The following is a 15,022-nucleotide window of genomic DNA, read 5'->3' as shown; positions in this document are numbered from 1 at the left end:
TTGCGTGCAATCTAGAACATTGAATGAGAATAACAATTAAGTGGGAATAACAATATGTCAACGATAATTGTCGTAATAGAATTGTATGAAAATGTTTAGTTGGCACATACATAGCCTACTGTGTGTGTGTTTTGACTAGGGGTGTAACGGTACACAAAAATCTCGGTACGTTCCTCGGTTTTGAGGTCACGGTTCGGTTCATTTTCGGTACAGTAAGAAAACAAAATGCAAAATATAAATTTGCTAGTTGTTTATTACACACTTTTGTGCTTTCAACAATAGGAACATTAGCCTATACAAAGCTAGAATTCTGCTCAAAAAGTAGCAGGTATTTAAAGATAATAATCCAACAACAATTTGCCTTTCAGACCCCGCGTATTGGTCAGCTTTCTTTCTGAAAGAAAGAAGAAAAAAGAAGTCCTGTGCTAAAGAGAAAAGCAATCCCAATGACAAAGATTTTAACATGTATTTTACAAATGAAATGCCTCAATGAATTTTTTTTTTTTCTTATGAACGGTTTTCAAAAGCTTTATTGGTGGATTTTCTCAAGTTAAAGCGTCACACAGAAATTAATAAATGTAATTGTGTTAGCAGAATCTGTGTATTATTCTTACTACTTAGTTACAGGTGTTTTAGCTCATTTCAATTTATTTTATTTAAATGGGCTATTATTTATTTAATTATGTGTTTATATTTTACAAATGTGATGTAGTATTCATTTATATTATATATTTTATGTTGTATAACTTTAGTTCCTATGTGAATATTAGTTCCTACTTGTTTTGTTGTGGTAGGAATGTTTTGTATTGAACACGGGGCTGTGTTGGGTATTATTATAGCAGAGAAGACAGCAGCAAATCAAAGAAAGACAAGTCAACTGTGCCCCGATCTACCACTCAAGAGATCTGATGGACTCAAAAAGTGGGTTACGATTGCATATTGGTTTGAAAATCGACCTGATCCACCGTATTTTTACACGAGTGACTTCCGGTCTGCCCAATCCTAGCTACCGGTAGTAGTATTGACGCAGGGGGGTTGCGTCTCGCGTCAAATAATAAACCCGTTCTTTTTGCGTGTGTCGTGTTGAGCCGCTTCTGGGACGCGTCTAACACGCGGCTGCACTGCGACTGGTGTGCATTGGCTGATTGACTTTAACGCCCGCATTTCACTGCGTTCTCGCTGCGGCCACGTTGTCGCACCGTTGACGTTTCTGGTTTATACTGTCCTACCGTGTTGGTCCTCATTATAGTAGAGAAGACGGAGTAAATATAATCTACACAAAGAAACTGTAACCCGATCGACTCTAAGCCTCGAAAAGTAAGGGATACTTTACATCAGAAACTCGTTCGGTACGCCTCCGTTCCGAACCGAGCTCCAGGTACCGAAACGGTTCAATACAAACACATGTTCGCGTCTCGCGTCAAATAATAAATTCAGCCGTTCTTTTCGCGTGCGTCGTGTTGAGCCGCTTCTGGGACACGTCTAACACGCGGCCGCACTGCGACTGGTGTGCATTGGCTAATTGACTTTAACGCCCGCGTTTCACTGCGTTCTCGCGGCGGCCACGTTGTCGCGCCGTTGACGTTTCTGGGTTATATAGTGTCCGTGTTGGTCCTCATTATAGTAGAGAAGACGGAGTAAATATAATCTACACAAAGAAACTGTAACCCGATCGACTCGCAGCCTCGAAAAGTAAGGGTTGCGTTATGTCAGAAACTCGTTCGGTACACCTCCGTTCCGAACCGAGCACCCCGTACCGAAACGGTTCAATACAAATACATGTACCGTTACAACCTTAGTTTTGACTGAACTATATTTCCATGGGTCTGCATTATTTTTAAGTTAATAGATTAATCGTTGCAGTACTACAAAAAAAAACATTCACTTCCATTGGCGGTGATAGACATCTAATCCATTTTGACTGGGATGGCTGGTAGCAATCATTCGCCGCTAGCCGGTCCCAGTCAAAATCGATCGGACGTCTATCGCTGCCAGTGGCATTGAAACATCAATCCCCAACCTGTCCTCCAAGTTAAAATGAAATTGTTATGCAGCACACTCAATTAGATGCGTCATCGCGCACACTGTTTTCTATTTCTATGCACTATTTGCATTGATTTCCATGAAGGCCGGTCCAGCTATTGTGATCAGCCCCCGTTGTCGCGGTCAGGCCCGCCTCCGTTCGCTAGCGCCGTAGCTAATGGGGTGACGGGTGGAGCGAATTATTGCCGAAAAGGTCGCGGTGTGCTCGCTCGCCAGAGAGCACGCCGATGTCACGTCCTTGCGCGTCTGGCTCGCCGCGCTTAGAAAATACCAGGCGATTTGAGTCAGCAGAGCCAATGAAATGTGGAAACAGAAGCCCTCGCATTAGCAAAATTGAAGATAATTTCCTCCATCCACATAATTACGGATCTCAATTATAGAATAAATTATTCAAGTATAAATGTCTTGTATGAACAAGAGACTCTGAGATGAGAATGAAAATTGAGAAATTAGGAAATAACTACAAAAATATACCCTCGCACGATGAGTTCGTCCTTATTTACAGTAAACATGTTATTTTTTTGATTGATTTGCACAGCTAACAACTAGTGGGCCCTATTTTTGCAATCAAATTCCTTGTTCCATTGACTTCAAACCCACCGGCCCCTTGCATCAATACTTGATGTTTGCAGTCCCTCCTTGAAGCTTTGCTCCCTGTGTAGTGATTAAACTCAGGCCGACCGCCAGCCAGCATCTCTGCGCCACTCATTCATCTGGCCTTTATTCACCATCTGTGCCCGCACCTGCGTGCTGTATCCTCGCCGCAAACATCAAGCTGCCCTCTGTTGTGCCGTTCCCGCTAGATCGCTGGAAAATATCTACTTGTCTGTCATCAAAATACAAGCTACCTCATAGAAATCTGCGGTTTGTAGTGAGCATTTTTTTCAGTATACAGTCATAACTTAAAGGTCCTGTAAAGTCACTTTTATGGTTTGTTTCTGAATGCATGAAATGTGTTTGTGGATCCGTGCTGAAAACATGAGAACGAGTTAGTGCTGAATTGCTAAGATTAAGTTGCACAATGTAAGACTTACACTTCAATTATTCATGAAACTGCCATAATATTTCAATAGACATTAAAGAAACATGTTTGGGGGAAATACTTCTGAAATGGTTTTCAGTGGTTAAGTGGAGATTTTCCCTTTCAAACGATGATTTGAGCGTCGCAAGTTTGTTTGTTTTGCTTCTGTCTTCATCATCAGCCAATCACGAAACCAGTTGCGTTGTATCGGTCGTGAACGATTCGTTCTTTATGAACGAATTGTTTGGGTGAACGAGACCGAACTAATCACCTTCTGCACTGATTAGTTCTATGAAGTCGGGGCTTGCTAGCTGCGTGGGAGGGTGTTGAGCAAGCGGCAGCGTCTTCTGACATTGCGCACGACCAATGAGACGCCAGCCTAATCGCGGGCACGGGAGGGAGCAGAAACCGAATCAGAGCGTCTGTCACTCACTTCCACGTGTGGCCAATAAGCAGCCAGCGTGCAGGCAGGGGGCAAGACTTGAGTTATGTCACTTACCGTTCACTTACTCGGTCCTCTGGCTCCTGATCGAGCTTGCTGTTTAGTGACGGGATCTGTCGTTCACTTGAGTAAACGAATCCATTCCGGTTCGTTCAGTAAAAAGATTCGTTCAAACAAATCGTTCAACTAATCGTTCGCTCCCCTCATCTCCCTCCCCGCCCAAATGAATCGTTCGGTTAGTGAACGGGAAGTGACGTTGCCGAACGAATCACCAAAGACCGCTTCGTAGTATAACTGAACAGGAAGTGACATTGCTTGGTCCCTCCCTCTCTTGCACACAGGCTCCTCATTGACCACTCGTCGTAGTTTCAGGAATGAGTGACAGGCGATATCATTCTGCTTTCACAGACAGCCTCGTCTCCCTCCCGCTGCTGCAAAAGCGAGGGAGAACTTCCGCGTCGTCTGTTCTAGTTCAATGGGATCAAAGTCATGGCTCGTGCTTGCATTTCGATTTAGGACACGGTTAAACATTTTCCTTTTGTGGGGGGAGTGGGGGATTGTGGTCGGGGGCGCACGGACTTTCTTTAGCATGATCTTGATCACATATACAATGCTGCTGCTACCAGCCAACGCGGCATGCTTGCTGTCACGAAAATAAAAATAAATCGAAAGTTTAATTTCTAACTATGGAACGACTAACACATCATATTTACCTCTCGCTCTGTTGTATTTTAGTTTTTATGCTCATCACTATTATTTTTGGTCACTATTGTTAAAACTAAAGTGTAAATAGCTAGTTGTCAAATGTGCTGCTCTGTAAAAAACAATACTACATTTTGATATTCGACAGTTTAATTGCAAATCAGTATTAAGATGATCGTATTCAATTTTTGCACTGGTATTAACAAATAAAATAATCCGGTCAGCTCCCCTGTCGTCCCCTCATCTCAGATCGTCAAATGCTGACGATAAATAATTGTTTGCTCTTCACGATGTTGCCTTTCTACCCTCATTAGTCTGTTAAGAAAAATGTAGACATATTGCGACATCTCCCGTGTCCGCGTGCGTTGTTTTTGGGCGCTTGAGTAGCACATGGTGGACGGATGGACATAATTTGTCAAACCAACCAACACCCGACACGCTCTGACAGGAGAAAAAAAAAAATAATAAAACAGTCGGAAAAAATTTGACATGTATATATACAGTTTAATTGCAAATCAGTATTATGGTGATCATACTAAATATTCTTTTTTTCTGTGCACATATGAGATAAATATCGCTGCCATGAAGCCTCCATATAGTGACAGTTCTCTGCACCCTTCACTGCCGTCACGCGACCGCAGCTCACTTTTGCTTGCCTCGTAGCTACCCGTGTTTTTAACTATTGTAAATTTGATAGTATGTCGTCATAGGTAGTCCCGAGTCTGTTGAGAAAAGTAGTACACTAAACCATGCTCGCTAGATTTGCGTGGTGTTTTTGTCTGTTTGAGCAGCATTTGATAGGCTCCACGTTAGCAAATATGTGACAAAGTCATTTCCTTTCATTTTTTTTTTACTCTTTCACCGCATAGTCATTATTGGAAAGTCAAGTTAGCAGCAAGCTAGGTCAGGAACCGGAGGACCGAGTCACTGAACGGGAAGTGACAAAACTCAGTCTTGCCCCCCTGCCTGCATGCTGGCTGCTTATTGGCCACACGTGGAAGTGAGTGACAGACGCCCTGATTCTGTTTCCGCTCCCTCCCCTGCCCACGATGAGGCTGGCGTCTGATTGGTCGTGTGCGATGTCAGAAGACGCTGCCGCTTGCTCAACGCCCTCCCACGCAGCGAACAAGCACCAACTTCATAGAACGAATCAGTGCAGATGGTGTTTAGTTCAGTCTCGTTCACCCAAACAATTCGTTCAAAAAGAACGAATCGTTCCCGACCGATACAACACTATTGCTGTTTACTTGACTTTCCAGTCACGCAGTGAACGAGTCAAAAAATGAAATGACTTTGTCACATATTTGTTAATGTGGAGCCTATCATATGCTGCTCATACACACAAAAACACCACGCAAACCTAGTGAGTAAGGGTGTAACGGTACATGTATTTGTATTGAGCCGTTTCGCTACGTGGTGCTCGGTTCGGAACGGAGGCATACCGAACGAGTTTCTGACGTAATGTAACCCTTACTTTTCAAGGCTGTGAGTCGATGGGGTTACAGTTTCTTATATTCTTTCTTCTTATATTTACTCCGTCTTCTCTACTATAATGAGGACCAACACGGTACGACATTATAACCCAGAAATGTCAACGGCGCGACAACGTGGCCGCTGCGAGAACGCAGTGAAACGCGGGCGTTCAAGTCAATCAGCCAATGCACACCACTCGCAGTACGGCCGCGTGTTAGGCGCGTCCCAGAAGCGGCTTAACACGACGCATGCGAAAAGAACGGCAGAGTTTATTATTTGACGCGAGACGCGACCCTCCTGCGTCAATACTACTACCGGTAGCTAGGATCGGGCAGACCGAAAGTCACGGTGGATCTGGTCGATTTTCAAACTAATATGCAATCGTAACCCACTTTTTGAGTCCATCAGATCTCTTGAGTGGTAGATCGGGGCACAGTTGACTTGTCTTTGTTGATTTACTGCTGTCTTCTCTGCTATAATAATCACCAACACGGCCACGTGTTCAATACAAAACCCTCCTACCACAACAAAACACGTAGGAACTAATATTCACATAGGAACTAAAGTTATACAACATAAAATATACAATAGAAATGAATACTACATCACATTTGTAAAACATAAACACATAATAAAATAAATAATAGCCCATTTAAATAAAATAAATTGAAATGAGCTAAAACACCTGTAATTAAATAATAAGAATAATACACAGATCCGCTTACACAATTAAATTTACGAATTTCTGTGTGGCGCTTTAACTTCAAAATCCACCAATAAAGCTTTTGAAAACCGTTCATAAGAAAAAAAGTATTCATTGAGGCATTTCATTTATAGAATACATGTTAAAATCTTTGTCAGATTGCTTTTCTCTTTAGCACAGTACTTCTTTTTTCTTCTTTCTTTCAGGGGTCTGAAAGGCAAGTTGTTGTTGGATTATCTTTAAATACCCGCTACTTTTTGAGCAGAATTCTAGCTTTGTATAGGCTAATGTTCCTATTGTTGAAAGCACAAAGGTGTGTAATAAACAACTAGCACATTTATATTTTGCATTTTTTTTTTCTTACTGTACTGAAAATGAACCGAACCGTGACCTCAAAACCGAGGTACGTACCGAACCGAGATTTTTGTGTGCCGTTACACCCCTACTAACGAGTATGGTTTAGTTAAGAGTACTACTTTTCTCAGCAGACTCGGGACTACATATGACGACATACTATCAAATTTACAGTATTTTAAAACTCTCTCGCTAGTCACAGGCAAGCAAAAGCTGAGCAGCGGACATGTTCGGGCAGCTCATGGAGGAGAGAACTGTCAATCTATGGAGGCTTCATGGCAGCGATATTTACCTCATATGTGCACAGTAAAATGAATATTTAGTATGATCACATAATACTGATTTGCAATGAAACAGTACATACATGTCAATTTTTTCCGAGTGTTTTATTTATTTTTTTTCGTGTCAGAGCGTGTCGGGTGTTGGTTGGTTTGACAAATTATGTCCATCCGTCCATCATGTGCTACTCAAGCGCCCAAAAACAACGCACGCGGGCACGGGAGATGTAGCAATATGTCTCCATTTTTCTTAACAGACTAATGAGAGTGGAAAGGCGACATTGTAAAGAGCAAACGAATATTTCTCGTCAGCATTTGACTATCTGAGCTCTGGGGACGACAGGGGAGCTGACTGGATTATTTTATTTATTAATACCAGTGCAAAAATTTAATATGATCATCTTAATACTGATTTGCAATTAAACTGTCTTATATCAAAATGTAGTACTGTTTTTATTTCAGAGCAAAACATTTGACAACTAGCTATTTACACTTTAGTTTGAAGGATAGTTACAAAAAAATAATAGTGATGAGCATAAAAACAAATGTATGAGGGGGCCGAACGATTCATTGAACGATTTGTTTGAATGAGTCTTTTTACTGAACGAACCGAAATGGATTCGTTTCCTCAAGTGAACGACATATCCCGTCACTAGAAACCAGTTTCTAGTCTTCGTCTGGGTTGCCAAAGCTCGTCTGAATTAAGTCTACCACAAATTTCAAAGGATTTAAGACAAGAGAAGCAAAACAAGGATATGCATTCATTTAGCGTGGTTGTGCTACGTTATTTAGCATATGGATCCATTGACTGTGGCAAAGATAAAGACTTCACGCGTGTATAAATTTAGTTGGTAATTGAAATTTGTATGGATAGAGCAGTTAAATCAGCTTTGTGGGTGCTGTCAATGCATTACCAAATTATGTATTTCTTTGCCAGTGGTCTTATACATTGAGAAACTATACATTGGCATAAACTAACTTGGACCTTGTATCACGGCTCTTGTAATTGTCATTTCTAAATGTTGGCATTATTACATTGAAAACATCTTGCTTGAAAATTAAAAATAAGATATATCTACTGCATGGAACTCATCACTTGCCACTTAAAGTTCTTTTCCTGAAGGTTCTTGTCAGGTAATAAAACAACAAGAGTGTTCTCTTCTAACGACAGTCACAAGGAGAAAAGCCTCCCACATCATTGGGGATTAAATCAATTATGGTCAGAAATCACTTGAATCTACTTCAGGGTTTAACGTGCACACGGGGGTCGGCAGGCGCGAGACCCAGAGTCGCAAGAGTCTCCCCACCTGTCGAATCCCGCTGCGCCTTTTTATTTGACAAAGTCACATGGTCAGAAACATGTCATAACAGTGGGTGTGTGGTGCTGATGATTGGTTAGTTCAGAATAACAAGAGTTTGGGAAATGCCTTATTTGGTGTTGTTTCTCAAAACTGGATGCTTACTGTGAAACAGAAGTGAAACTTATTACAGCTCAACCTTGGGATTTTCCACAGAAAACATCGTAAGGTACGACCTTGGGAACTTAGCTGTAGCTGGGACGAAAGGGAGTCAAAACTTGATAAGGCAGTCAACTGGCGTCATTTTGGAAGTTCAAACGAATACATGAAGCACACATATTTGGAATGCACGAACCTGAATACAGTCTCACATGCAAGCAAATAGTTTTCACAGAAGTCAATAATCGTGTTTTATAAGCATGAATAAAATATATTCTTTCACAGTTCTCAAAATGTGAAGCGTTAAAGGGAACCACGGACAGAAAGACTTGTAGTTCTTAAAAGATAAATGTTAGTATGAGTTATAATAATTTGATATTAAAACCCCTGTTATTGTTTTCGTTTTTATAAAATTTGAAAAATTAGTTTAACTAGTAAGTCGCCATTGTTGGTGATGACTCAATGCGGTGACGTCACTGGGCAGCAGTACTTCCACAGTGTCACTCGTTAGCTACATAAACATGTCGTCGGTTCAGCAAAAGCAATCAAATTAAAGTCTCCAGCGGGATTCGAACTCGCGTTTCCGTGCGACAGAGTAGCACTGAAGACCACAGGACTATACTTCCGCGGGACGTTAGAGTCATGATTTTCCCTATAAAGCAATTGCAACCCATATGCGCTGTCTGTTTGTGCGGTAAAACCTGAAAGGGAAACACAAGAAAAAGGAGAGTGTGGCTGGCTTGACCACAGAATTAGAAATCGCGGCTCACTTCAGACAGCAAGCAGACACCATTCTGTATTGATTACCAGGGGTCGACAACCCAAAATGTTGAAAGAACCATGTTGGACCCCCCCCCCACAAAAAACAAAATCATATGTCTGGAGCCGCAAAAAAATGAAAAGCCTTAAATAAGCCTAATAATGAAGGCAACATGCTGTATCTATCTGTATTAGCTATATTAGCCTATCAAAATGACTAAGTTGGCTAAAAAAACATAATGAGCCTTCGTGATTTAATGTTTATTTTCGCTGCAGTTCATCCAACCCACCACGTGACTACTTTTTTGTATGATGCAACCTCAAGTTTAGCTTCATTACAATATTAATGAATTGTTTCATTGCTTTTATGAAATTAAAGAAATGCAATAAAGAAATCCGATTTTGATGACATTCTTGTTTTGAGGTTTTGTAAAACAACAAAATGGAACGTGCATAACATCATCTGGGCATGTCTTTGATTTTCTTGATTATCTCGGTTTTGTTTTTGAAATCTGCAAATAGGTGTTCTGATATGTTGATGAATGTCTCCTTCATGTACTCCCCATCCTTGAACGGTTTTCTATGCTTTATTATCTCCTGGGTTGCAACAAAACTTGCAGCAGTAGTGGAGTGATGCAATCCACTTCTTAAATCTATTTTAGCGCTCCTCTAAATTTCTTTAGAAGTAATGCAATCCCACTTTTTCTCTCACTCGCAACTGGGTACTCGGCTTTAAAATGGAGCATGCCTTCCCTGGAAATGTCTTTCCACATTACTTATTGTTATTTGACAACTTCTCGCCACAGAGTAAACATTCAGGCAATCCTTCCGCACTGGCAATCTCCGAGAAATGTTGAATAGTCTGTACTCCTCAGTTATTTTTCTCTTGTTCCCTTTGGGATCCATGGCCCATCACACAGCTGCCGGTTTGTTTACAATAGCCACCTGCCTGGTATCCTGCCCTGCTGATAGAAACGTCTGTCGCAGGCTATGACACAAATCTTCTTTGACAGAAATGTTGAAATTTAATATTTATTCTACAAAACGTTAAGAATGTTTGTGTCATATTTGTCCTCATACAGAAACCATATCAAATCAAAAAATATACATTTCCCTCCCCCATCTCTTTTCATTTTTAAACATTTTTGAAGGGCAGCGCTAAAAAGCCGCATGTGGCCTATGCAAAACTTCTTTCAATAAATAAATGGGGAGCGGTTTGTTCCCTTTGCGATGATGACACCTACTGGTAGAAACAATTATTTGTGTGCGATTTATATCCTCTCATATTTTAGCAATTATGAGGCCCTTTCTTGACTAACAGAATGTAAACTTTCGCTGCCCATAATGCATCTTCCGACCAAGTTTGATGATCATGCAAGTCATAGTTTCCGAAATAAGCAAGACCTATTCCTATTCAAGATAAATTCCTTATCACCTCTTCAGGATATTTTGGGTTCACCTAAACACTACTGACATCAGTAAAAACCTGGGCGGCCCTGCCTCAATATAAGGACTTGGTGCCAACTGTTGCAATTTGGTAAAATTGCAACTTATTCATTATTTTACCATCAAGCTATGTCTGTCTTATCTTACTGCAGGGGTTTATGTGTTTTTTGTTATTTGGTCACTATCGTTCTTGTTTTAGATGCTGTGTCTGATGTGACGCTCGCCTTGCCGTCGGTAGCGATTGAAGGCGGGAACGTGACGCTGACTTGCACCTCAGACGGGACTGAGCTCACCTTCCAGTGGGGCAAGGATGGCGGGAATATCGTCGAAGATGGCAGGATCACTATCATTGGTGGATCGCTGGTCATCAACCCGGGCCAGCGCGGAGATGCCGGAGACTACTCATGCACCGTCAGCAACCCGGTCAGCTCACGTTCCGTCACACAGAGTCTCACCGTTTTCTGTGAGTCAACAATCATTATTCTTATTATAAAAGTTAATATTGTTTTAAATGTTAATGTATTATGAAAAATTGCAAAACTGCCAAATTGCTATGGGGGGGGCTTTGCGACATGGTTTATTGCTTTCTTGCCAGTTCAATATGGCTGCACGACGTCTCGGGCTGACGCCTACGTGGTAATGTTGTGCTTATATGATCCTTGGACAAGATTTGTCGGTAAGTATGGTTGTTGTAAAGAATGTACATATTATGTTAGTAAGCGAAATGTTATATTTTTTGTATGAGATGCTATTTGTTGATGTTTAATGAACCTGTATAGCGTGCTAAGCTAACGTTGTTGCTAATGCAATGCTTGTGTACTTTTTTTGGAGTTTTACTACGGTCTAAAGAGGACAATGGTTTGAGGCCATTTTATAAATAAATCAGATGAAAAAGGAAGAAGTCTGATTATTAAGGCATCGTTCACTAGCTTTGGAAAAAGTAGACGCTTCGGAGTGAGGACAGCATAGACAGATTTAAATGGCAGTAGAGTGAAATGCCCACTACAGTCCTTATGTACTGTATGTTGAATATATATATCCATCTTGTGTCATATCTTTCCATTCCAACAATTTATTTTACAGAATATATATATAATTTACGGAAAAATATGGCATATTTTAAAATGGTTTGAATTGCGATTAATTGCGATTAATTGCGATTAATTAATTTTTAAGCTGTAATTAACTCGATTAAAAATTTTAATCGTTTGACAGGCCTAAAAAAAACTGAAACAAATTTCTCACGCTACACTTCTAGAATGTTTCTAACGTTGAAGTACAGTTAAATAGATCTCACTTAAAAAATATTTGCCTTTCCCAACCTGGAATATATTAGACACCTGCTATTTTGTGATACAAATGAGAAAGGGCAGGAACAGTCTAAGCTCACTGTATGTAAGCAGGTTCACGTCATGAAAAGGACAAATAATGACATGTGATTAAATCAAAGGTCAATCAAACTCACGGTTTCAAAGTGAAACTAAAATGATCAAATAACCTCAAACTAAATAGCATAGCAAGCAATTAATGAAACAACTGGAATTCTTTATGAATAAATAATTAGCACAAAACATGAAGTTCAAATGTTATTTTAATTCAGTGGTCATGAATTAAATATCCTCTGGGTCCGAAATTAAAAAATTACAACAATCTCGGGTCCGGAAATATTTTTAATGCTTCTTTTTTTCCCAAAAATACAAACGTATCTTTACGTGGCCATGCTGATAATTATAACATTCAGTATTGTAAATAATATATGAAAGGTGCATAAAACTAAAAAAGTGCTTTAATAGAATTATTAAATAGCAACATAAAAGCATGTTCAAGCCTTTTTTTTATTGTGGATGCTGACAGGGGGACTTGCTTTATTTTCTTTTACAGACATCTTCTTTTTGCTTTCCATGAAGCAAAGTTTCAGCAACTGCACTCATACAAATCGGTGCGTCACTGAAAGACTTTTTGTTCTGACCAGAGATTGCGCTAGACATTTTCGTTGTCTGTCATTTTGACTGACAGGGTCATAAAAATCCGGTCATAGTCTATTTTTACCCGTCACTTAAATTTTTAAAATGATAATGATGACATATTCAATAGTATTTAGTTTTCATTCATTTTTAATTAATATTGTAACGCTTGCTTGGCGGCGAAAAATTAGACACGGAAGTCGTGGTATTTTTCTCCCTCTTTTTACTCTGCTTACCGCCAACAACTCCGCCCCCAAAAGAAAAAGAGGCAACGATATAGACCCCAATCACCAACGTCACACAATGATATTTATTGTGGCTGTCAGCCCAAAATCTTCTAAATATATATTAAATGCATCTTACCAGATATAAAATGACTACTACATAGTCTGTGGTGATCGTTTGGTGCCCAGATTTCTTGTCGAATTACAGCAGTCCATCTCGCTCTTATCTTCGGGTCTCTCAGAATACGGTAGAACTTCAAGTCTCTCCGTCTATCTTCTCTGTTACAGCAACCAACCGCCACACACGCCTTCACCATTTTGATTATTAATATTAACGAGCAGAAAAACACGCTGTAATAGGAGGCATGTACGTAGCGGTAATGTGTAAACATGACGAGCTGACACACAATATGGCGGCTCCAGTCAGGGGGGCGGAGTTGTGACGTCATGTGATTGGGGTCTATACACAGGCGGTAATCTTGTCCATCAATTGGATAACGCGCTGGCACACCGGGTGCACCAATAAGAAACTCACGTTGATGTGTCAATCACGGTGCCGCCGCCAGACCCCGGTGACGCTACAATATTCTGACAGAAGAGCCAACGACGTCATGCATTAAGAGAGACAATAGCTAATTAATATGCTAACTCGCCACCCTGTGGTCTGGGGTGTGAATTGCAACCTGTCAAAATGACGGACGGACTTCAGTTTTTTCCGTCACCGTTTTAAAAAACCGGTCAACGACGGAAAATATCCGGTTAACGCGACCCCTGGTTCTGACCCAATATCCACGCTATTCTGAGGGAGCATTCATTTGCGCGTTGCTGTGCAGTGAATGAATGAACCATGAGCATTTAGGTGCGATCATATTAAGCCCTTAATTCCGCTATTTTTTGAGAATGGATGGCAGAGTTCATAGGGAAACTTTGCGAAAAAGCTGCGTGCTTCATCTCATATTTCCTTTTCAAATTGCTGCTCTTTACAAGCGCTACAGTCTCTGAACAGATGAGCCATAATGGTCTTCTGTTGCCGCCAGGTAAAATGAACAAAAATGTGTTGGTCCACTCCTCCTTAGACACTGTTTTCTGCATCAATCTCGTTTAGTTTTGAGCACGCCATTTGCCGTACCTTTTTCGCCTCTTCCTCCAACTTCATTAAGCTCAGTATTTGGCTGTCACTCCGTGGAGTCTGGAAAGCGAGTGTGAGGGGCCGTTTACATGGTGACTCTCCGAGAATACGAAAAATTTCAAATTTGCATTTGCGTCTCCATTTGAACAATGTCGCAATTCCGCATGAAAACGATGTAGTATTCATGCCATGCCCTAGGGGGCAATGCAGATTTACAGGGCGACAGAGAATGATGCACTTTGACCCCACCAAGCTCCCTCAGCCCGGAAAAAAATATGCCCGCCCACTTGAAACAATGGCATTTTTCTTTTGATCAAAAAGGCACAAAAATTGAAACATTAAACATATTTAATTTTAAAATATTGTTAAAACAGTAAATTAAAGCTGACATTCCGCCATATTTGCTGTTTTTGATGTTTAGGAGCACCGCTGCGCACGCCCAATGTGACGTGTACAAGTGCTGACGTTAATGTTGCGGTCTCGCGCCGCAGGAGCCTTTAAAATGCATGCCGAGGAATCCCCCCTCAATTCCTGGCAATCGGATTGTTCCACTTTGGAGGCAGGATTCAGAATTTTTCGTTTTTGCCTTCCGTCTTCGCCGACACCATATGCACGCGAGGCAAGTCCGCTACTCAGTCATTGCGTCTTTGTGTCGCCATGTAAACTGCCCCTGAGACATGCTGTTCTGAAAATAACTTTCAAATGCTTCACTCCCATTGGCTGGCTCATGCGCGTCACCGCTAAGGTTTTTGTTTGTTGCCCACCTCCGCTCTGCAAACCCGCAGACAAAAATGATTTTTGTTGTTGCAACGTGTATTAGTCGCGACAGCTTGAGATCCGGTCCAGACGGCTTGGGGGTCCGGAACCAGACCGAGGTCTGCGGTTCCGTGACCTCTGTTTTAGTTGTTGTCTGTAGTGCTGCAATGCATGCTGGGAGGCATGAGGCATGTTGTTCGATAATAGTGTTGACGGCAGGTGGCAGCAGAGGTTTTCTGTCACTCTCAAGGGAAGTGAGAGATTACATTGT

General features: G+C 41.1%; 1 protein-coding gene across 1 annotated transcript in view; it reads left to right on the top strand.

Moving 5' to 3' along the window:
• The window catches only part of si:dkeyp-97a10.3 (uncharacterized), a 64,280-nt gene that overhangs the window by 18,149 nt on the left and 31,109 nt on the right, over positions 1–15,022 (top strand). The window contains exon 4 of the mRNA XM_057834264.1: positions 10,878–11,141. Within this exon, the coding sequence (XP_057690247.1) occupies positions 10,878–11,141 (264 nt within the window). The remainder of the gene's footprint in view (positions 1–10,877; positions 11,142–15,022) is intronic.

This window comes from Corythoichthys intestinalis, chromosome 4, assembly GCF_030265065.1.
Source record: "Corythoichthys intestinalis isolate RoL2023-P3 chromosome 4, ASM3026506v1, whole genome shotgun sequence".
In the NCBI taxonomy this organism is placed as follows: Eukaryota; Metazoa; Chordata; class Actinopteri; order Syngnathiformes; family Syngnathidae; genus Corythoichthys; species Corythoichthys intestinalis.
This window is presented reverse-complemented; position numbering and strand designations above follow the sequence as displayed.